General features: G+C 44.4%; 3 protein-coding genes across 3 annotated transcripts; all 3 read left to right on the plus strand.

Annotated features, from left to right (window-relative positions):
• Positions 1 to 703: 703 nt before the first annotated feature.
• On the plus strand, positions 704 to 8,943 carry LOC311320651 (gliomedin-like; the record flags this gene model as incomplete). Its single annotated transcript, XM_084452455.1, has 9 exons — positions 704 to 729; positions 3,329 to 3,701; positions 5,063 to 5,114; positions 5,699 to 5,800; positions 5,898 to 6,017; positions 7,195 to 7,329; positions 7,423 to 7,573; positions 7,668 to 7,962; positions 8,920 to 8,943. The coding sequence occupies 9 exons, from the start codon at positions 704 to 706 to the stop codon at positions 8,941 to 8,943; spliced, it is 1,278 nt and encodes a 425-aa protein (XP_084308581.1).
• clpxb (caseinolytic mitochondrial matrix peptidase chaperone subunit Xb) lies at positions 8,523 to 19,571 on the plus strand. The gene is made up of 15 exons (XM_084452523.1): positions 8,523 to 8,762; positions 9,396 to 9,475; positions 10,399 to 10,559; positions 10,796 to 10,913; positions 11,030 to 11,184; positions 11,287 to 11,446; positions 13,542 to 13,583; positions 14,127 to 14,303; positions 14,406 to 14,570; positions 14,803 to 14,891; positions 15,006 to 15,170; positions 16,793 to 17,092; positions 17,730 to 17,822; positions 17,912 to 18,018; positions 18,129 to 19,571. Exons 2-15 carry the CDS (start codon positions 9,421 to 9,423, stop codon positions 18,217 to 18,219), a joined length of 1,878 nt encoding a protein of 625 aa, XP_084308649.1. The 5' UTR covers positions 8,523 to 8,762; positions 9,396 to 9,420; the 3' UTR covers positions 18,220 to 19,571.
• A 175-nt stretch (positions 19,572 to 19,746) lies between these two features.
• On the plus strand, positions 19,747 to 22,804 carry LOC311320652 (uncharacterized protein). The gene is made up of 5 exons (XM_084452456.1): positions 19,747 to 20,460; positions 20,811 to 21,476; positions 21,538 to 21,831; positions 22,151 to 22,252; positions 22,364 to 22,804. The coding sequence occupies exons 1-5, from the start codon at positions 20,329 to 20,331 to the stop codon at positions 22,496 to 22,498; spliced, it is 1,329 nt and encodes a 442-aa protein (XP_084308582.1). The 5' UTR covers positions 19,747 to 20,328; the 3' UTR covers positions 22,499 to 22,804.
• The last annotated feature ends 2,094 nt before the right edge of the window (positions 22,805 to 24,898 follow it).

Raw genomic sequence — 24,898 nt, forward strand, 5'->3', positions numbered from 1 at the left:
CCTGGAAACCTTTTAATGACAGCATCGGGAAAGACAGAAAATATTAGACATTAACCTACTGACAAAAAGACAGTTAAGGTGCACAAGTATGGTATGGAAACAACTGATAAAATCAAATCAAATCAAAATGTATTTATAGAGCACGTTTAAAATGACAGCAGTCGACCAAAGTGCTGTACAAAGGTGGGTCCTAGGTAAAAACATACGAAGATATTCTCAATAAAACAAGGAAATAACAGCAAAACAATACAGGCATTGAACATGAACAAGGCTTGGGCACAGACTGGTTAAAACGCCAGGGAGAAAAGGTGGGTCTTTAGGGAGGCTTTTAAAAACTCAAGGGTCTGGGAGGATCTAATATAGAGGGGCAGCCGCCGCAAAGGCCCTGTTGCCTCTAGACTTAAGTCTAGTTTTAGGCACCTCCAACAGCAGTTGGTCAGCAGGGGTGTGGCGATGCAGGAACTCGGTGAGGTACAGAGGGGCCGAGCCGTTTAGGGCTTTAAAAACCATTAGCAAGAGTTTAAAATCAATGCAAAGGCGGACCGGGAGCCAATGGAGTGAGGCCAGGACTGGCGTGATGTGGTCACGCTTTTTCTTGCCTGTGAGGAGGCGAGCGGCAGCATTCTGGACAAGCTGTAGGCGGCTGAGGGAAGACTTAACCATGCCAACATATAGGGCGTTACAGTAGTCGAGTCTAGTAATGATGAAGGCATGGATCAACCTCTCTAGGTCAGTAGCAGAGAGGTAGGGCTTGGTCTTAGCTAGGAGAAGCGGTTGAAAAAGGTTTGTCTTTACTACAGCACTGATCTGTTCACGAATGCTGTAGATCAAATTTAAAATCACTGTCAAAAACCACCCCAAGATTCTTCACAGAGGAACGAATGTTGAGCTCAAGGGGCCCAGGGCATCGACAGAGGGAGCGTGTCGTCCTTAAAGGATGATCTCGGTCTTAGACTCATTAAGATTTAGAAAGTTAGAGCTCATCCAATACTTGATGTGTGCAGTATGGTGATACACAAGTCAGAGATAAAAACAAACACATTATGGCCTGAATTCTTTCAGGGTCCAGGAATCTCTCTGCTCCCCATCTGCTCTCTGAGACTTTCCTCCTTAAAATGTGCACACATCATCAGATCCTCCAATGGCAAGGGTCCTCAGAAGACATTTAGGCCTACTACATTTTCTAATCCTCAGTCAAGGCAAAGAACATTTTGATGCCTAAAATGCAATAATCCCCGCAATTTGGTGGTTCATTTACCTCTGAGGTTGCTCTTCAACAGTGTCTCCGTACTGAAGGCCCCCATCAAAAGTGTGTGTACCAGATGTAGGACGGTTTGCAAATATCACTGCCCTCCAGGCATTTTTTGGGACCCAAATATTTGGACCCACCTCTGCCTGAAAAAAACAGGAGGATTATGTTGACTCCTTAAAATAAATGCTGACTGACCTCTACATCACTTTCAAAAATGCAATGCAATTTAAAAAGATGTTGCTACAAATGTACACGTCAGTCACTTGAGGCCATTTGCAACAAACGTACATCTTGGGAGTGGACAGTTACAGGCCAGTAGATCCAGGATGGCATCAGGTTAGCTATCAGTTGGCTAAATAATTCTGCTGCTCTGATGTCCCTCTGAGCCATACCCACAACTAACATCTCTGAGCCATACCCACAACTAACATCTCTGAGCCATACCCACAACTAACATCTCTGAGCCATACCCACAACTAACATCTCTGAGCCATACCCACAACTAACATCTCTGAAAGTAACTTGATCAGCTTTCACTCTTTGGACCAAGTTCATTCCATCAATCACAGTAGCAGAGTTTACTGGGAGTCTACTACTACATTTGTTTTTTCTGCAAGGTTGTGGCCAAAGTAGTTTTATTTGTCTTTCTCAGCAATCCATCTGGTGTGGACAGGGTCCAGGGCAATGGTCCAAGGGGATGAGAAAGGATATCTTCCATACAGTACGTAGACTGCGTCCTGTGCCTGTCTATGTCTATGATATAGGCAGATGATAATGAGGTCCCACTTCTCTGTAAATGGGTTGACCCATTAGTCCGTGTGTAAGTATGAGGCATAGCATAAGGCATAGGTATGAGGCATACCCAACAATACTTGCAAGGCAAACAGATCCAGAGAATCAGACAATCCCAAGCTGGACTGATTTGAATATCATAACCAGGGACCAAGAACCAATCTCGCAAGATATTGGTACATGGTAGAACATGGTATTCATTCTTTAGGTTATGAACAGAGGAAACTTTTGTGTTACATCTTTCATGAAAACAGAAGTACATCTAATGTACTGTGTAGTCACTGCATTTTCAATGCCAGTAACAGATAACATTTGTAGAGAATTGTGACAACTTTTCAGAAAAGCATATAGTGTGAGCTAAATTCCCATCACTTTTCAAAGAGAAAGGGTCAATAATAAGAGAGAACCACCAGCTTGAAGCAGAATGCCTTATTCCGTCCTATGCATAGTTTTGAAAAGTGTGTTTTGGCATGGGGTTGTAAATCTAGTGATAACACACAGAAAGCTACCACAGCTGCAATGCTGTCACATATTTTCTAACACTAGGGGTGTATACCTTGCCAAAAATCACTTGACTGGCCCGCGCAGAGTCCTGACCTCAACTCCATCAAACACCTTTGGGATGAACTAGAACGGGGACTGCGAGTTAGGCCCTATCGTCCAACATCAGTGTCTGACCTCACAAATGTTCTTCTGGATGAATGGGCAAAAGTTCCCACAGACACACTCCAAAATCTAGAAAATCTTCCCAGAAAAGTGGAAACTTACAGCTGCAAAGGCTGTTAGAATGGGATGTGGTAAAAGCTCCTGTAGGTGTAATGGGTAGGTGGCCCAATACTGTTATCCATATAATGCATATAAGTTAACTGAATATAATCAACATCTACACTCATATAAGTTTATCCAATGTATTTAAATATATGTCCCATCACTGAGATCAACATTTATATGTTGTGTATATATTTCATAAATATATTTTATCAATCTATTTAAATATATGCTGGATGCTGTTGCATATATGTGCATATATTTTTAGCCATGATTACACGCGCTGTCCCTACAGTATGTTAAACTGCAAATATGAGCATTGCTGCTTATAAACCAAGTACAGAATACATAAGCTGTTTTCCAGACAGCCCACGTTGTGCAATATACCATGTGTTGACTATCAGGACAGTTGTTTTTTCTTCAGCCGCTTTAGAGCAGTTCTGCTCTGATTTGTGTCTCATGTTTTGTAGCAGGTCCTGTAACACGTAGCCGCAGTTGTTGTATCTTTGTGTGCAGGGGTATCAGAAGAGGAGGCAGTATGAGGGAGAAAAGCAACGTGGGGCTTCCATGGGCTGTGTGGGTGCTGCTGGTGGGGACGTGCGCCCTGGCTGTCCTGAGCTCCATTGGCTCGGTGTTCCTGCTGGTTCAGTACAGGCATCTGTCCTCCCATCTTGCCAGGCTGGACACGCAGCTGCAGGACCTGGCCGCCCAGCTGCAGGCTGCCACGTCCCTCAGGACCAGAGACAGGGGCGAGGAGACGCGACCAGAAACGGAGGCTGACCTGGACTGGCACCGCCGGAGTAGGAGGAGCCGGGTGGCGATGCTGACACATGACCATCACAGAGAGGAGAAGGACATGTTGATGATGATGACATACTCCATGGTCCCAGTAAGAAACCAACAAAATACTGAATACATGTATAGCATACACATTCACCTGTTTATACACTATTGTTCTCTCAGTAATAATTATTATTACTTTAGCATGTCATATTCCTCAATGCCCAATTAGGCCTAGGCTACTGACCAAACCTCTGGTCTATAATCTGATCTATAAATCCACAAACCTCTGTCTGTAGCCTGTCTGTTTGCTTGTTTGTATCACGCGTATCTTGAGAACCGGGCACTATATGAAGTTGACATTCAGCAGGCTCAGTAGGAAGAGCAGTGTGGACTGTAACATTATTTGGAATTGGATCAGTGGTTCTTGAGAAAGCTGAAAAAAAATCTGCCTGTTCCAAAGCTGCTTTAGCTAACGGTAGCTAAGTCGCTATGTTAGCTCCGATTACAAAAAACATGTTTATATGTGTATTCACTATATTGTGGGGAAACCTGGGTAACGGACATGATACAGATATAATATTAACTTGGTATGCATGTATATTTTAATGAATAGGTTCAGAATGTGATACAAATAACGTAAGTAAGTATACAAATAGCGAACTGCGCTTAAGCTAACAAAGCTAACCAGCTATCATATGTGACTACTGCTGCATAACTCACAATGCATACTGGGAAGTGGTCCTGATGTTGGAATATGTTTTATATACATTACAAACGAATGTTGTAGTGCGTGAGTTGACTTTGGAAAAAATATCTTTCCTGAGTTTATTTGTTCAAAAGACTATTAAGGGGAGTGGTTTCAAGTAGCCTATTGTATGAGTAAATTCATTTTATTTAGTGCATTTAAGAAAAATTTAATAATAGCGGTAACCTTTATAAGGAATTTGTTATGAGTGATATGGGCATGGCCACAAGCAGAACAGCACAGGCCCTGGCGGGCACTGCACTAGTCTGACAGAAAGCCAGTGCTGGATCCAGTGTGCTGGATTTTCACTCTCATTCCCTCACAGTTCCCTGTTGGGATTATGAAGAATGTCGGTTCTATGCCAAGAAAAACAATCTCAATGTGGCTGCTCATACGATTGAGAAGAAAAAAGAGAAAGTGTTTTTCCAAACTGTGTTTCCTGTGGTAGTGAGCAGTGAAGCGTAGGCCTACTTGGTTCTCTTCCATCATGTCCTCTGGCAAAGCAACACAGAGTTCTGTTTGGCAGGGAGACGGTCAATACACACATTATGAGTGACACAAGCAACATCAGTCCATTGGACATGACCCTCAATGAAAAAAGAACACTGTACATCATTACCATACATGACTTACATTCTTAATAAGTGTTGCCCTGAAATTATTAACCTATTACACATCTCTAGCTCTGATACATTTTGTTTCCATTTAACTTTGTGTTGCAGATCAAGGTGTTGGTGGATCTGTGTAACAGCTCAAATGGGATTTGTTTAACTGGTAAATATTGTGTTAGTCATTTATAGCATTCTCAGACAAGAACTTCATTTGTTGGTAAATATGAGCACTGCTCATAGCATGGTCCCATTGACTCATTGTATATAGTTCATCATGTCATGGATATAATGGACTATTTCAATACTACTGTTTTTCATTACAGGACCACCGGGATCTCCAGGTAAAGCTACCGCAAAAACACATTTCTTATTGACCTCACAGACATTTTTTTTTAATATTGAAGGGATTATTACAATATTTTGGTCAGTTTGCATAGGCCTTCAAATGTTTGACCTCATTAAGTATTGTGCCTACGTAATGAAAAGTACACACATCACAGCATCATCAATGAGCCTTTCTACCACAGGTTTGTCAGGTCAAGATGGGAAGCCAGGGCCACAGGGAACCCCTGGCATGGAGGGGAGGCGAGGCAGACGCGGTGAGGCGACAGAGATGGTTGGATCTCTAATAATACAACTTCATTGCTCTTGCAGTAGACATACAGTAGGCTACTCTATGTACCCGTCTCAAATATTTGTGAGAAACATGAATACTGTACATGTTATATTGATCTCCTGTTTGTCTAGGCCTCCCTGGTGAGAAAGGAGAACCTGGGACAAAAGGAGACACAGGACACCCTGGTCCACCAGGGATGAAAGGCGAAGCCTCCAATGAAATCATCATAGAGGGTACAAAATGGTAGACTACGGTGACAACTGTGTAAGCGGCAAATGTGTGGCTAACACAGACAGTTCAGTCTTCCTTGTGTGTGACTGTGTTTTGAAGGTCCCCCAGGCCCAGTGGGCCCCCCTGGCCCACCTGGTCCTGCTGGTCCACCAGGACCTCCAGAATCCTCCATGAACAGGACCGTCAGAGCACATTTGCATCAAACCAATGTGTCTGTGGGTGAGGATCATCAAAGAGACTCCATGAACAGCACAGTAGAAGCAATGTTTTATATCTTAACAGAACAGAATACCTCTTTACAGCATTAGCTTCCTCATATCCAGTCACAAGCAATGGGACTGACAAAGAATGTTAAAGCTATGGAGAGAGAGAGAGAGAGAGAATCGACTCTTATTACAGTATGTTGAGCAGAATTATTGTTTTATATCTTATTGTTTTTGTTGTTACTTTTTTGCCTTTACAGAATTAGCTTCATTGTATCCAATTCCAAACAATGACACATATCTAGTCTCAAACAATGGAACTGACATAGAAAACATCAACGACGCACCAGAGAATTTGTGGGAAGATTTATGTAAGAATCTACTCCTAAAAAGTCCATCAATAAATAACAGCAGTATCAGCAGCTACAATACAGTATAATGGTTTAACACCTAAGATAACAAACACTGAATTACTTTTTCCCTTTACAGCATCAGCTTTACTGTATCCAGTCCAAAGCAATCACACTTATCCAGTCTCAGGGAATGACACCGACACTGAAAACCTTCAACACACAGCTATTGAAGATTTGCAGGAGAATTTGTGTGAGAATTTACTTTAATTAAGGGACATGAACAGTGGAGCAAAATCATTGTTTTACATCTTACTTGCTTGCTATTTAATTGATGTTCCTCTTACAGTGTTAGCTTCATTGTATCCAGTCCTAAGCAATGACACCTTAAATGTAACTGACACAGAGGATGTTGAGGACACACCTATTGAGGTGACTGGTAGGAATAATTTCATTACACGCCTATCAAGAGTTGAAATCAGGACTGAATGTAACTGTTTAAAAGGTTAAACTGAGCCCTCTCTGGGATCCATCCCATGAAACTCATTGTAATCCACTGAGCCAACTTTGTTATAACATGTGTTATCCTCTACAGTAGAGGAACAAAAGTCTTTAATCTCTACATATTCAAAATACTGCATGCTATTTCCTCTCGACAGTTCCAGCCTCATCTGATCTAATCCAAAGCAGTGATGAAACGGTCACAGATAACAATAAAGACACACTTATGTGGAAAACTGGTAAGAAACATTTCCATCCTGCTATTCAGATCCGTGCCATGCTATATAGCAAACATTGTACTAAAGTAGTTGTTCTTCCATGCCTTTATCCATACCCATACAGGAGGCGTTATTACAACCATAACATGCTCTGAGAATGTCACCAGGATGCTGAGTACATTTGGAGTGTGGATGCAAGATGCAGCCCAGCCCAATGATGATCGGATCTGGCTGGCACAGCATTTTTCAGGTCCTTATAGTAACTACTGTTACTGTATGACTTGTGGGATACTAGAGCAGTAATTATTATAAATACCTTAATCGAATGTTAACCTTCACATTTTTGCTTTAGGTCGATTTTTAAAGGAATTCAAGAGCAAAGCATCATTTAATAATGGCAGCAGCAGGACCGTTGAGATCAGGAGGATCTATCAGGGCTGTGGCCTCGCAGTCTATGGGGGGTTTGTTTACTACCACGACGCAGGAACTCCCAAGCTGGTCAAGTAAGAGAGCCCATTGCTGTTATGTTGTCTCACACATTTAAAGTTCCTGACGCTTAACTTTGTTGTGATTTTACAGGTTTAATCTACAAACCAGGCAATCACATACGCTGGGAATTGATAACGCCCTGTACCATAACCTGACCTACTTGTTCCGCAACTCAAAGACATATTTCAAGTTTGCTGTGGATGAAAATGGATTGTGGGTCATATTTGCCTCAAAGGTACATGATACCATAATGGTTGCCAAGTTAGATCATACAAAATTCTCTGTGACATCTGTCATCAAGACACCCTACCCCATAATGGCATGTGGAAATGGCTTCATTGCATATGGGACATTATATGTCACTGACACCAAAGATACCACAGTGATCTATGCCTTTGATTTAGTGAGAGAGAAATCCTTGGACATAAATTTAGATTTTCGACCAGCCAATGGCATTGTGGCTATGCTATCATACTATCCAGGAAAACATGTTTTGTATATGTGGGACAACATGAATGTGAAAATATGCCAGACTAATTTTACATCAGATCAAAAAGAATCAAACTTTACGACTACTAAAGTGCTTAAATTGAATTTGGAATTAGTATAAAACATGACGAATAAAGAAAAAAAATCTGTACATCTGCCAGAGATAGCCTATTCAGAAAATTATTTTCATTTAACATAGCATAGGCTAGGCTACATTTTTGTACAATATTCTGCTTGTATTCTGTATAGGGACACTTTACTTCATTTTGTCAAATAAATATGGTTTATTTAACGTTCTATTTGTGTGTGCTTTGCTGTGCACAATGGTCCAGTACCTATGCTATTTTCCAGTAGATGGTAGCAATGAGCACACAACGTTACACAGATGATCACAAATAACAAAGAAGAAGAAAGGTGATGCAAACAGAGAAATTGTAGCCTCGATCTCATCGGGCTTGTTTTGACCCACTTCATAATAGCTAACGTTACATCACCTACATCCCAGGCCTACCTGGGGTAATACTATTCGTAATAGCACCCTGGACTAATAGTTGCCCATGCGATCGACACACACTGTGACATTGGTATGACACATTGACCTACTAAAATAGTTAAGCTAGCTAGCTAACCTACATACAGTGAGTGAGTACGTGAGTGAGGACAGCGACTGCCCGGTGGAAGCTGTCGAGACTTGTTTTCATCGTGCTCCTCACTGTAAGTAAAAACAAATCACAGGGGCTAAATGGCTCGCTAATTTAGCTAGAATATGTTTCTTTTTTAAGATGAACATAGCCTCCTGATTGTTTTCCATTGCCACAATGCCAGCAGGCCCAGGACAGCTGACCTGTTTATCTCCCTGAACCCCGGTCAGGCTGGCCGGACTCGGGCCCTGTAACGTTAGGTCCAGTCTATTTGCTGGAATGTTAGCGTTCGACGGTGGTGGAACAGTAGCTAGCTAGCCTAGTTAACGGGTAGCCTACATGTCGCTGGCACTAACTATGCTAGCCAACTACATTAAATTGGCCTGGTCAAACGGCAATTATCTTATTAAATCATCGTTCCCGATATATGGGGGCGTGTAGCTAGCTAGCTGCGCCACCACGGACCGTATCTGTGTACTTCCCAGGCCATAGTCTGAGCCGCCCCTGGCTCTTTGGCCTATAACTGCGATTAAACAGCAGTAGCCAGTTATAGCAGCCAGCACCTAGCCTATTTTACACCTAGCCTATTTTACCGTATTGTCAATAGCTTGGCTTAAGGCAACGTCATGGGTTAACGTTAGCTAAGCGTCTACTGTCATTTAGCTGGCTAGCTAATCCTCATACCTGCTTCTGTTTTCATTTCCAGGACCTTGAGTTTAAAGTGATTAGCTATGTCCTGCCCATGTACCTCGGTGGCGAGGATATTCTTAAATTCAGCTCACAGAGGTAAGTAGCCAATTTAGCTAGCTACAGTTGGTAAAATGGCAAACTATTAGTAAGCGATCATGTTTAGAATGACCAGTCAGTGCCGCTAATGTCGTGCAGTTTACAGCTGTCGATTAATTAGCTAGACTACGTGACATCGATCTCGTGAGTTGCCTAGTGTTTAGGTTATAATCTGGGGTTAACACTATTGATGTTAACATTATTATTCAACATTAATAATGAATAATCAGAGAAGTGGCATCATATATATCGGCCATGTCAACAGCACATTGATTACGTCATATATTCATTCATAAGTATATTCATGGTTTGATAATTGCTCAAGTAAGTTATATCATAATGGGTCAAGTTGCACTACATAATCAGCGAGAGGCACCTGTTAGTTTTAAATAATCATTGACTGATATGACGTGCAGTTTTCAATGTATTGAAATATCACCATGTTATTGCACTATGAGAGAACAGACCTCCGCCCCTGAATGTATTTCATTGGTCTGTGCGCGCCAAAATTGAATGGGTTCTAAATTGGCCCATGCTACACTCCTCCACCTAGTACTGTGATTCGGATCCGCTCCAGAATTTTAAGGGTTCTAAGTTGTCCCATGCTACACCACGGGTCATGAAAATCAGTCAGATATTGTCGTTTTTGTGTAATCCTGCTAACAAACAAACAAACAGACACAAGCCACCGAAAAGATTACCTCTCTCCCTGCTGTTGCTGGGTGGAGGTAACCATGGTTCTTGGTTCAGCTTGTAGCTAAGACATACAGTTAATAGATATTCTAGAAAATTGATCTTTTGGTGTGTATGAACTGGATTTTTTGCTACATTAAGATGTTTTCATAGCCATTTCCATAGATTTTATTATTCATCGGGGAGGTTGAGAATGTTAAATCACAAATGGTATGTTTCACTTGTTGCAGGATTCTCATGTTCTCGGATTCAGCTCTTTTCCCTGAGTAGATCTGGGCCTCACGAATCTCATGTGCCTGCCAGGGTCCGCGTGAGAACTTTCTCCAGAACGGCCCTCTGCTTTGCCTCCAAAGACGGCACCACAAAGGATGGTTCCAGTGATGGTGGAAAGGTGCAATCCATTCCCTTGGATTATATCTTGAATTAATTATGTCACCGACAGAATCCGATTCCCTCCGTTGCAAAAAGTCTGTTTTTTAAGGCAATCAAATAAACCTGAGATGTAGCATGCCGTTAATAATTACCTACTAGTAGAATTGGCGATAACTGCCTAATGAGCTGGGCTATCTGTGGCTAAATGTTTGTAGCGTTGTTGTAACCATCTCTTTGTTTTGTCTGTCGACGCAGAAGAGCATGGGTGAAGGAAAGAGGCTGTCTGGCTCATCTGGTGGGTCAGGCAAGGGGGGCGGTCAGCTGCGCTGCCCCAAGTGTGGAGACCCCTGCACACACGTGGAGACGTTTGTGTGTGAGTACCTAAGATTGGATTATCAACCCATATAAGATCGCTGCTACGTCCCATGATTAACTCCTGTAGACTCGGAGGAAAGCCATGCTGATTATTATTTTATTGTTTTTTCACAGCGTCAACGCGATTTGTGAAATGTGAGAAATGCCATCACTTTTTTGTGGTTCTTTCTGAGACTGACTCTAAGAAGGGACTGAACAAAGAGGCAGAATCAGCTGCTGAAGCTGTGAAACTGGCTTTTGCACAGAAACCACCCCCACCGCCTAAAAAGGTACAGAAAATAACCATTCAGACTTACAGCATACCATAGTTCCCATGAATGTAAGCTTGTGTCTTCGGAATGGCATTCAGTTCTTCTAACATTTCTTTTCAGATCTATGCCTACCTTGACAAGTACATTGTTGGCCAATCGTATGCTAAGAAGGTGTTAGCGGTGGCCGTGTACAACCACTACAAGCGCATCTACAACAACATCCCTGCAGGGAGCCGGCAGCAGGTGGAGGTGGAGAAGCAGGCCTCTCTGACGCCCCGAGGTCAGCACTTTTATCACACAGTCTCGTTGGCGGACTCTGGGGCAGCTGTGCAATGAAATTAGATTTATTGAAAAATGAGACTTTCAGTAGTCATGAAACATAACACCACTCTTTTATTCAATACAGTTTCTAATAAGCATGTAACGGTAACCGCGGTATTACGGTAACCGCAGTATTTTTTGGTCACGCGGTAACCTTGGGACTGGCTCGGTAAAACCGTAGGCTAAACTCACTGTTCTGGACTGGTCAGATGTCTTAGTTATATCAAGCTAACTTGGCATCGGTGTGCTTATCGGTGTCATATTTATTCAGTTTAAGTAATTTACGATCGAGCTAGCTAACCACCTTAGCTCAGTTGGCTCAGTTGGTTAGCGATGAGAGGCAGAGTCCCAGCCAAGTTGATAACCCTCGTTGCGGGTTGGGGGGATGCAACGGTCGGCTAGGATCCAGCCTCTCATAGCTAACCAGCAACTGGCCACGTAGGGCGCATGTTCAATCCACACTAGTCACATAGCTTTCCCTTGCCCTGGAGGTCCACCTGTCTGTGAGCGCAACAGAGGATGCCTGGGATAATTCACTGACAACTTTTGCCTTTTCCTGCTCATAAAGATTTGGCACGATCCTCTCAGCAAAGTGGGTGCGTGACGGGATCTCGTAACGTGGCTCAAGCACATCCAGCATATGTTTAAACTCCTCGTTTTGCACAACGGAATATGGCCTCATGTCTGCAGCTATAAACACCCCAATAATACCTTTTGTAATAGCTTTAGCCCGGTCGGATTCTTTAGCTAAGGGCTGCTTAAATGCCGTGGTGATGAGCAGTTGTTGAGCAGGAGGTTTTTCAAGCTCTTCAGCTCCTCCGCTAGCCATGACTACCGCTGGCAGCGCCTGACTAGTGTGAATTGAACATCAGCCCTACGTGACCACGTCCCCTACTGTACATCCTTTTTTGTTTTATTATTTTTTTATAAACCTATGTGCGTGCTGAACTGTAGAGATTTTCTGTAACTAGATGTCAGAACCATCTAGCCTAGATCTGCCCCCTCCCCCTCTTGTCTTCCCATCGTTTCTTTCCATTCTCTCCTTCCTCATCTCTTCTTTCTCTTCCTCTTCTGTGTTTAATTTTTTTTTTTTTTTTTTTTTTTTTTTTTTATTACACCTGTCACTTCTTTCATCCAGTCTCCTGCCGTAGAAGCGCAGCATCAGAGATCAGACCTGGGCTCTCTGCTCCGCCTCTTTCCCTCTTCTCACTGCTCAACACACCATCTATACCCACAGACCTCCTCTATCACTGCTCAACACACCATCTATACCCACAGCTCCTGTATCACTGCTCAACACACCGTCTATACCCACAGACCTCTTCTATCACTGCACAACACACCATCTATACACACAGACCTCTTCTATCACTGCACAACACACCATCTATACACACAGACCTCCTCTATCACTGCTCAACACACCGTCTATACCCACAGACCTCCTCTATCACTACTGAATAGTGGTGCAACGGTTCATCGTTGATCCGTGATCAACGTTAAAATGATATTTTTGTGTTTTGAAATTGTAAGGAAAGCAGAAGCACTTTAAATTAAAAGAAAAAAACTGTACACATCAGAAGTGTTTAATAAATGCTATGGTGTTTTTTTTTCCAAAGTACAAATCTTCTTCTTCCTCTTTAAATTTTGTGTTTTAAAACTGTTTAATACCGTGATATACCGTACCATGGACCTTGATACCGTGATATTACCGTACCGTGAGTTTTTGATACCGTTACATGCTTAGTTTCTAAATAAATATATATTTTTAGAAAAGACACATTTTGCCAGGAAACATTGTCATTGATTTTATGCTTTGTTTTCTCATGATTTTCTTTTGTATACAGAGAACCTATCTTCTTTCCCAAAATTAACAGAAATAGATTACACATTATTGGTTATTTAAGGCTTTGTCCTCGTCTGTATGATTTGGCATTTGTCCAATGATTAACACTTATTGCAGTTTTTTATAGATTTCACAATTGGACCAAATGTTTTGTAGACTGTAGATGGGGACCAGTGTGGGTAATGGTAGAACTGTCCTCTCCCTGTAGAGCTAGAGATAAGAAGACGGGAGGATGAGTATCGATTCACAAGTAAGTGACTGACTCTGTCTTACTGTTGCCCCTGTAACACTGGCTGTTTTTAAGTTGTGACTTTTGGAAAAATGTTTTGTTTTCATGAATTGCACAAATGCCAAACTTGACAGACGCTCGTCGTCATGTTGTCGATGACTGTGCTAGAGTTTTTCTTATGAATAGACTGTCCAAGATAAGGTGACCTAGATGACACATCTGCAGTCATGCTATCTCATTCCTGTAACTTCACACTGGTGCTTGCTTAGCATGATACGGGTATTTATAGACTGAACTTTGACCTTTGACAGTACAGTGTTGCTGCTCACATTTTGGCACTTAGGCACTTCATAACTACACTGCTTGGATCGCGCCATTATGCTTGTGAATTTTTAATTGTGTATCGTTGATTGAATTAATCTCATATGGAGTAGTTCAGCTGTTTACTGTCATATTTCTCATTGTTATAGATGTTTCATTTTCCTTAAAACTGTTATGATTCTAGATCCAGTAATTGCCATGACTGCAAATGATGAACTGAACGTATGTGACCTGTCATCGTAGAACTGCTCCAGATTGCTGGGATCAGTCCCCATGGTAATGCCCTGGGCGCCTCCATGCAGCAGCAGGCCACGCAGCAGACACCCCAGGAGAGGAGGGGCGGGGACGTCCTGGACTCCGCCCACACCGACATCAAACTGGAGAAGAGCAACATCGTGCTTCTAGGCCCAACTGGATCAGGTCATCACCTCTATACATGTCATGCCAGAATATGAAAAAATGACAACCTTTACATGAAAATAATACTTTTCACTCCCTTAAAACATGTTGTTATGTTCATAGGGAAGACATTGTTGGCCCAGACTTTGGCCAAGTGTCTTGATGTTCCGTTTGCGATTTGTGACTGCACCACACTGACTCAAGCTGGGTATGTCGGCGAGGACATCGAGTCAGTTATTGCCAAACTGCTGCAGGACGCAAACTACTCGGTGGAGAAAGCCCAGCAAGGTGGGTGGTACTCTGCCCACCGCAGTCTGCTCTTCAAGTGGTCTGTGGACCAGAGCGACAGACGGCTAGTGCATCGTTTAATAGATCCAGGTTCTGCAGGCACGGTCATCTCAATGCGGAATCTTGTGCTCAGTGTCTTAGTTACACTATAATGTGTGCTGAAAGGCTCAAATCTGTCATCACATCCAAAAACATTCGCCATCTCAGCAAGTTGGTGATATCCTTTGTGCAGGCATAGTTTTCCTGGACGAGGTGGATAAGATCGGCAGTGTGCCCGGGATCCACCAGCTGAGGGATGTGGGAGGAGAAGGAGTTCAGCAGGTTAGTACTCGACACTGGCTACAAGGTGCCCCAGATGATACTGCGATGTTCACTCAGTAATGCTGTTTATTGTGGAGGTCTGACTGATGGCATTGCCTCGGTGTGTTGTCACAGGGCTTGCTCAAACTCCTGGAGGGTACGATCGTCAACGTTCCGGAGAAGAACTCCAGGAAGCTCAGAGGGGAGACGGTGCAAGTGGACACGACCAACATCCTCTTTGTGGCGTCCGGTGCCTTCAACGGGCTCGACAGAATCATCAGCAGGAGAAAGAATGAGAAGGTGAGGGAATGTTTCTCCAAAGACCCTTTTCATGAAAATGTCCACCCAAGCCGAGTAGTTAAGTGTCCAAACTCTTCTACTGTGAACTTTCCCCCTTTCCCTGGATACCCCATGTTCCTCAGAGATTAGGAACCAGACTACATATACTGCCCTTTGCTACCTGCGCTACTATATATTTTGCACTGTCCTGTCTAGTCCTTGTGTTTGTCCTGTCTAGTCCTTGTGTTTGTCCTGTCTAGTCCTTGTGTTTGTCCTGTCTAGTCCTTGTGTTTGTCCTGTCTAGTCCTTGTGTTTGTCCTGTCTAGTCCTTGTGTTTGTCCTGTCTAGTCCTTGTGTTTGTCCTGTCTAGTCCTTGCAACCTGTCTATTGTTGTCAAACCATCAGTGTTACGCACCAACTGACCAGAACAAATTCCTAGTATCAGGGTTTCCGTTAGCCGGTAATTACCGGTTTTTGTTCGGAAAAATCCGTTGAAGGCCGATATATTAAAATCTCTCCGGTCATAATGTCCGGACAAAATAATTCCCCCTAATTGTATTAGGCCTACAATAGGCTAAAATTAAATTTTCATATATTATGATTCCTTTTGAATATAAAAAAATGAATAGGCCAATTCATTTTGTTCCGTTAATGTGTAGGCTATTGGCTAGTAGGCCTATGCGATGAAAAAACAGCCATAAGATAAACCTGCCTATAGGCTAGCGGGCCACCATAGCAAGCGAGACCAAAGCCTGATCGAGGTACAGAGCTTGCGTGAGGCGAAAATGGAAAGGCCTATTAATATCGAATGGAAATTAGCCTATGCACGTTGTAAGTTCTTACACTTTATTTAAGTAGGCTATATTTATTTTCAGAGTTTTGTTATATTTTAGCCTATCTGATAAAAGGCTGAAATTAGACTATAGGCCTAGGCTTAGCCTATGAATTCCAATCAGCGCAGCCGTAGGCCTTAAAATAAAATGTTACGAGAAGCCTACATGTTGCCTAACCTCTTGCACTTTTAAATAAAAATGTTATATATCTAGACATGCATTGTGGCATTTCTTTATTTAGCCCAGCCCGCCTATCAGTTGTTTCTCAACAGTTATGTCCTCCTCATCCTCATAGCCTACTGCGATGTCCGTGGTTATAATGATGCTGTTTAATTGATAAAAAGGGTAAAACTGGAAAGAGAAATTGGTAAACACATATAGGCCTAGCGCATGGAATCATGACAGCCTATCACACATTTAATCATATGGATGCGAAATAAGACAATAAATGGCATATATAAGCTACACAACGGCCAATCACCGCGACACACACCTATAATAGGCATATTATATTATAATGACCGGAATTTCTCCAGTTTGTCCGGAAAAGTCTAATCTTCCCGGACACATTGACTGGTACCAATTTTCTCTAACGGAAACCCTGTAGTATGTGTAAAAACCTACCTGATTCTGATAATCTACTGTTGTCGGTTCTCTTACCAGTCTCCTCTCATCTCACCTCCCCTGTCTATTTTTGTCTATCCATCGATGTTACGCACCAACTGACCAGAACAAATTCCTAGTATGTGTACTTGATCCTGATCATCTACTGTCTGTTCTCTTCCCCGTCTCCCCACCCCTGTGCTGTAGTACCTGGGCTTCGGCACGCCCTCCAACATGGGCAAGGGGCGCCGCGCGGCGGCCGCGGCCGACCTGGCCAACAGCAGCGGCGAGACGGACGCGGTGTTGGAGATGGAGGAGAAGGACCGGCTGCTGAGGCTGGTGGAGGCCCGGGACCTGATCGAGTTCGGCATGATCCCGGAGTTCGTGGGCCGCCTGCCGGTGGTGGTGCCGCTCCACAGCCTGGACGAGGACACGCTGGTGCGCATTCTGACGGAGCCGCGCAACGCCGTGGTGCCCCAGTACCAGGCCCTCTTCGGCATGGACAAGGTGAGGCTGTGGGGCAGGGCAGGGCCCGCAGTAGACTCACGAGTCAAGCCTCTAAAACGCTGCGCTTAACTAGAGACTGAGGACATGCCTCCAGATTTTGTTGCTAAAAGTGGGTGGGATTTAAAAAAATAAATTAAATAAAAGGCATTGCAGAACCAATCCAATGTCTTTAGGGCGGTCTTTCCTAATGGGGGCGGTGACATGTTTTGTTTTCAATGTTTTGGTTCTCCACCCTAGTTTGTTTGCGGTAAGGCGGGTCCTTCACCCTATTGGAGATGCCGACAGTGGCTCTGATTGGTAGCGTCGGTTTTCGGCGCCGTTCTAGCGACGATTTTCAATGGAGATGTCTCCAGACTTACAGTATGGAGGCGGAGATCTCCCAAGTCTGCTATCGCGGGACTAGGACCGCAGGGAATACAAGGGAGCAGCTCATGTCAGTTGACATGAACACATACAAAAGAATGCATGTCACATTCTGGGGGGGAATATTGGATATTTGCATCTTTTGAATGGTTGGCGCTCAAAATGGGAGAGTACGAGGTGGAGTTCGCGAACTTCGTTCGTGTGGGACCCGCCAATCCAATGTTAAGTATTGATCGCTGTTCTAATCAAAGTGTCTCTGGTGTTTGTGTTCCAGTGCGAGCTCCACGTCACTGCCGATGCATTGAGGGCCATCGCCCGGCTGGCCCTGGAGAGGAAGACCGGAGCCCGTGGCCTCAGATCAATTATGGTATGGGAATACATGGTCTCGTGTGGTTGAAATACGCTCACCTCGTCGTATTTTAATCCTGGAGATGTTTCAAATCTTTCTCCCCACAGGAAAAGCTGCTGCTGGAGCCCATGTTCGAGGTGCCTCACTCCGACATCATGGCTGTGGAACTGAACAAAGACGTGGTCCAGGGGATATCTGAACCCAGATACGTCAGGTGAGTGGTGTGCCAGAGTCCTCCTGAAGTGCAGCCACTCCCCAAGGTTCTTGCGGAGCCGACCGCACAAGTCTGAAACCTGAGCTGAGGATCCTGTTTTTGACTTGCAGGGCGCCGGTGAAGGAGTCTGCGGAGGAGGAGTACGACTCTGGGATGGAGGAGGAGAGCTGGCCCAGACAGGCAGACGCGGCCAACAACTGAGGATCCTCCCCCTTCCGCTCATCTCAAGAACTTACGACACTGGCACTAGAATATCCTAGGCTCCTCATATTCCACACACACACACACACACACACACACACACACACACACACACACACACACACACACACATACACACACACACAGGCTGTCAATGCTGCAGTAAAGAGAATGAATCCAGACGGTTCTCACGGTGACATGATCACGTAAACGAACAAGCTTTGAATCTGTCCACGTCCTTTGGTCCCGATGTTAATTCACAAAATAAAGGAGGTGCACTAACAAAGTGGACCTTTATAGTATATTTTCAATCTTTGGGGATTGTTAACATTTTATCTAAAAGATAATGCAATTTTATTCTTAAAAGGATTAGTAGCTAGGTGATTTGCCTTCTCTTTCTTTGTGGTTGATAGGTTGCAATGGCACGGGAAACCAATCAGCATAATGGGATCATAGTGTACACTTGAAGACAGGGCTAGGACTGTTCAATGTTAGTGTTTTCTTGTTACATCATACAACTAATGTCCTCTTTCGACGGGGCATGATATTCCATGAGCACGTCAATATTTTTATGTTTTCTTCCACACCATTTGTATAATGGTGTTAATAATGAAATTGGGCTGTAAAAGTTAAGCTTTGCTGCTTAGAGTTTGTATCATAAGATAACTTGTACTAAGGACATATCGCACCACACAGTGTATAGTGTAACTACTGTACCTACGACCACAGCAGGGCAGGACTGCAGGTTGGTGACCTTTTTAGACATTCTTTTCTGTTCTGTACTTCCTCAGGCTTCTCTCTCTATAGAGAACGTATGAATGATTGCCCCCGGACCTCTTAGGCTAAAGAGTTACATCCTTGCATTGGGACAAGCTTTGGAACGTCACCATAAGCAATGTTATGTCATGTCTCTAGAACTTCAGTCAGTGTAGTCTTCACACTGAACCATGTTGCAGTTGTCACAGGTGTAACGGCGTCGCTCGTCAGTGTCGCTTCCGCCCTCACTAGCCCGCGCTGGGTTGGACCTCGGGTCCCCTGACTTGCCAACACATGTTAATTGACTTATTAATGAGTTTATTACACTCAGCCCTGAAACTCACTCCACACACCACAGCGACCCCAGCTGGTCGAGCTGAGCTCAACTGGGTATCCAGAGTCAATAACACCACTGTTACCGAGGCGCTCGCTCAGTTAGCACTGTCATCTTAAATGCTGTACGTGCTATATAAAGAGATTAACCTAGGACAAACCTTATTTCTTTGCTTTAAAACAGTCCTGAAACTGCATTTCTCTCTGTTCACAAAGGTCAATTATAAAATCCCCCAAAATTGTGACACTTAAAATTGTATTGATGTGATTGTTAAATAAAATGTATATCTCTGTACAGAATTTCTGTCGTTCGACCTTTCGACCTTTTTCTCGTAGGCAACAATTCGAGTCGCATAAATTGCACATTCATGATGTCTGCTATGCTATGTTGAACCACAGGAGGGCACCAAAGATGCGCTCTGTGACTCGTACAATAGAGCCAAGCCTTTTAAGCCTGCTCGTGAGCCTCGGTCAAGTGTTCCTCACCTTACCTAAGCAGCTCATATTGAATCTCTAAGAGCCTATTTAGCCTACCTCCTCTGAAACGGCACATTCTTGATATGGTTTGCATTAGCCAGACATTCACTCTTCAAAGCTTTTAATGTGGTACTGACTTGAAATGCCTCATATGATGAGTAATTCAAGTAAGATTTTATTTGTTGGTTATAAATCTATTTAGAAACACCCCTCTGTCATGTGCACATGAGAGGTAAACAACTTCTGATGATGTCAAGGGTTTAGTGATGAGGAGAATTAGCCTGTGGGATTATATTCATGAGTCATTTACTGTGTCAATGCTTCACAACAGTACAGTGAACCTGCGAGAGGAGGACACTAGCCTACTCAAAGGGAGGTGAGTACGCTGAAATAACAATCTGTGTGATCCATAATTTAAGATGATCAAAACTGAGTTCCAGGTATTGCTGCCACTGTACCTTCTCTGCCAGTAACATCTTCCAGAGTTTGGATTTCTTTTGAACTGTCTAGGGTTCAATCTGTGTGTGTATGTGATTATACAGAATGAACTATCTGGAGGAAGTTCCCTTTAAGACCCCTCTGGGTTCATTGGAGAAGCCCCTGGGAGAGATGGAGCTGGTCACAGCTCCGCAGATCGCCATCCCAGACTGCCTCCAGACGCTGCGAGACACTGAGGTCAGGCAGGGTGAACTCCCTGTTCATCCCCAAATGCCTTTTTAAACAAGTCCTGTACTACTGTACCAGGATCCTTCCTCTTAAGCACCTATTGTATTTTTAGTTGGCTACTCTTGCACTTTGGCTTTAGCACTAGATTATGCTCTTAGTCACTTATTTCGAAAGGAGATGCACTTTTGAGTTCTGGCGAGCAGTAGTACACCCACTACCTACGTTAATTGCAATTATTGTAAGTAATTAAATTGTAAACAAAGTTAAAAGGTTAAACTGACAGTAAAAGTAAATGTGCAAAAGAATGTGTTATATGTTATGAATATTGATGATAAAAGAGTTGATGATCTCTCTGTCAGTATGAGTTCACCCTGGAAAACTGGGTGTTGACGGGGCTCCAGGCGCCCTCCTGCCCTCCGTACTGGCTGATGTTCAGCGGCCCTCAGACGGGCCGTCTGGTCCGGAGCCAGAGTGGCGACCAGCGGGACTTCGTCCCCCGGCGCCGCGCTCACAGCTTGAGCTCGGCGGACCTGCGCTGTCGCAACCGCGCTGCCCGGCGCCTCATCTCCGAGCTGGCGGACGAGGCGGGCTACTCCGAGGACGACGAGGCCTCCTCCACCGACGACGGCAGCGCGCCGCACCCCTCCGAGGGCGAGCGGCCGCGCACCGCGCCCAGACACCCCCCGCCGTCCTCCGGCAGAATCCAGGACCTCCGCTTCAGCCACTCCTCCTCGGCGGACCGCCCTCGCCCCGGGTCTCCCCGAGATCCGCCGCACCACCGGAGACCGCCCCTGTCCTCCTCCTCCTCCTCCTCCTGCAGGCCACCATTCCGCTCCGTGCTGGAGCGTCCACGCCCCGGCAGCCCCCTGTGTAGCGGCGGCCAGAGGCAGAGCAGGACGAGGCAGCGCTCGCTGTACTCCCAGCAGACCTCCCCGCTGCCGCCCTGCGCCTGCCCCCGCCAGGCCAGGCTCCAGCCGCAGAGGCCCTCGTCAGCGGGGCCCGTCTTCAAGAACCACAGGAGTTGGGTGAGCGCCGTTCTCATAGACGGCCCCAGGTTCAAAATGGATGGATAAGATGCTACATTAAAATCGCATGCACTGTCACTGTACTGTTTCAGTTTTGGTTGAAATAAGCATAATGCTTTGTGGCATGTCAAACCCTCTGACCCCCCCCCTCCCCCCCTCCCCACACACAAACACACACTTCCAGGGTTTGCGGTTTGGGAGTTCCAACGACCTGGTCCTGGATTCGTCCACAGAGCTCCTGTCGGCCCTGAGCCAAGAGGAGAGGGAGCTGCTGGAGGCCGTCACGGAACAGGGCTACCCGCTACGCACGGCCATCCTGGCTCTGGAAAAGACGGGCTACAGAAACCCTGAGAAGGTAGACGTTATTGAGCTGACCTACTGTAATCTGTGACCAGCTCCTATAGACCCTTTCAATTGAACCAATGGCACTTTCAGTCACTAGAGCAACAACTTCTTCAGTAAACTGCACTGTAAACTGCGGTATTATTGTTTTGAATATGAACATTCCACAAAATGGTCAGTAGAGATGATGGACTTAGCTGTACTAAAACGATTACCAGGCCTTTCCTGGAGACACACTGGCTGGATATCTGTCAGCAAGACTGTTCTACCAGACTCATGTTTGTCAACCTGAATAGGAAATTTAGTCATTTGTACTGTCCTTTTGCCCACAGATCATGAGCTACTTGGCTGCCAGTGATCGTCTGTGTGATTTGGGCTATGAGGAAGCCCAGGTGGAAGAGGCCCTGGAGATGTTCCAGAACTGTGAGCGCAAGGTAACGTGAACAGACCATATGATTCATTGTCCAGGCTAAGGTCAGGATGTAGGATTATAGTCAGTACCATATTCTGTACGTTTTGCACGAGTTCTAACCTCACTGTTTCAGGCTGCCGAGTTCCTGCGCCTCATGACGCAGTTCAATGAGATGGGCTTCCAGCAGAGCGCCATCAAAGAGGTGCTGCTGGTTCATGAAAACCAACGGGAGAATGCACTGGAGGAGCTCATGACGCGTGTGGCTTAACTACACAAAACCTCACAGCATTACTCTCAGAATGATGATGTGGTCCATTCATGTAGCCTATATGAGGATATTACTACTGATAGGACATTACTGTTGGATGTTTGATTATTTGTGAATAATAAACTGATCAACTTTACTTTGGGCAACCGTGGGTTCTTAGTTATGTTCATGATCTGGCCGAAATATAAAAAAACATCCTATTTTTTTACCTTTCATAAGTTCTTAGGGAAATGTTGTAATATTGTAGATTCAGATCTTTATTTGTCATATGTAAACGTACAGTGTACAATCACAGTAAAATGTTGCTGCCGGCTCCTTGATGTGCTCAACTACAGATAAGATACACATACACAATTAACAAACTACACAATCAAATAACACATCTATACAATGTAAGATAAGTGATAATGGTGTGTTATGTACATTCTATAGCTATGAATAAATAATCCCGGAGGTGAGATGTATATACTGTCATCTGTATTTACATGTATGGTAATGTTATATACACTAGATATTTCACACTTGGTACACTGGGTAGTACATATGTTATGGTCAATGTGAGAAAACGGGGAATGTGAGCTTTTCCCGGTTATTGCGCACATTCCCCGACCTCGCGGGGAATGTAGGAGAAACGTGCGTTTCTCACATCTCCCGGGTAATGTGCACATTCCCCGACCTTGCGGGAGATGTGAGAAATTGGTTAGTATTTCTCACATCTCCCGCAAGGTCGGGGATTGTGCACATTAACCGGGAAATGCTTACAATTCCCGACCTTGCGGTAAATCTAGGAAAGTCCAACCGTATGCAAAACCTCTGCGCAGCCGGGTGGTGGGAGAGGGCTCGTGCGCTTAGAACGAGAGGCGCTTGACATTTTGCCCATGGTTTTCGAATACATAGCATCAATTGCATTAATGGAAACATTAAATTGGGTCTAATTATACATGTGTTGAAAGTTAAGATAATTAGCCTACAAGCCGCGAGGCTACGCAACACAATAAGCAAAATAATCTCACTGTTTCACTCGTCCCACTCATCTGTTTCACTCGCCCCGCACGGCAGGTACAAGAGAAACAATGCACATCTTCTGTTCTCGGCCGTCTTGAATTGAACTGTTACACCACAGAACGAAACTTACAACTAATAGGTTAGTAAAGGACATGTACAAGTTGTTTGTCATCAAAAAATGTAATCTCCATCTTTATTAATTTCTGTGTAAATCTGATCAAACCAAAAAGTGTTTCATTCGTCCCGGTCCTCCCCTACAGTTAATAACAGTCTGTGGTCTACCTTGAACAGTAATATAGCCTATGCTGCACACAGTAAGTAGTATTAGGAGGATACACTGGTGATCAAGTTAACAAACGCAAAAGGAACATTGCAACAACAGGAAGGTGGGAACCTCCAAAGGAACCCTACACGTTAGCTAGCCGAAAGACAGACGAAAAGACGAAAAATCTCTCACAGGTGTGTGCCAGTAACGATAGCCCAACTACCGTGGGTGCCTCTTATGGTGCACGCCATCTGAGGCGTCACATAAGCCCTCTCCCACCACCCGGCTGCGCAGAAGTTGTGCATACGGTTGCGCTTTCCTAGATTTACCGCAAGGTCGGGAATTGTAAGCATTTCCCGGTTAATCTCCGACCGTACGGGAGATGTGAGAAATACTAACCAATTTCTCACATCTCCCGCAAGGTCGGGGAATGTGCACATTACCCGGGAGATGTGAGAAACGCACATGTTTCTCCTACATTCCCCGCGAGGTCGGGGAATGTGCGCAATAACCGGGAAAAACTCACATTCCCCGTTTTCTCACATTGACCATAACATATGTACTAGCTAGAGTTGTTTAGGTGGCAGATGGCTTGGGGGGGAAAAAGCTCTTCCTGAGCCTCTCTGTGTTCTCCATGTGTGCTGTACCTTTTCCCTGACCGTAGCAGAGAGGACAGTCCGTTGCCTGGGTGGCTGGGGTCTTTCAGGATCCTGTTGGCCTTGGTCTTGCATCTCCTGGTGTTGATGTCATCAATGTGGGGGAGTGCCCCCCCTAAGTTACGTTCAGCTGACCATACCACTCTATAAGGCCTTGCAATCCTGTAATAATAATAATAATAATGCATTTTATTTCAAGGCGCCTTTCATAACACCCAAGGTCACCGTACATGGTTAAAAACAAGTAAACACAGACACAAAATTTACAAAGTTACAGGTTCCCAGTCAGGATGCTCTCGATCGTGCATGAGTTGGGCCTAGTTGGGAGTTGTGTTGCAACATTGGACCTAGTTGGGAGCAGAATTCCTGTATTTGTACTCACATTGAACAAAATACAGAACAACTAGGGTCCATTTGCAGGGTTGATTGCTTACTTAGCCCCATAACAGTATACCTCTAACATAAATTGTTTGT

Source organism: Borostomias antarcticus, assembly GCF_949987555.1.
Source record: "Borostomias antarcticus genome assembly, chromosome: 18".
Lineage (NCBI taxonomy): Eukaryota > Metazoa > Chordata > Actinopteri > Stomiiformes > Stomiidae > Borostomias > Borostomias antarcticus.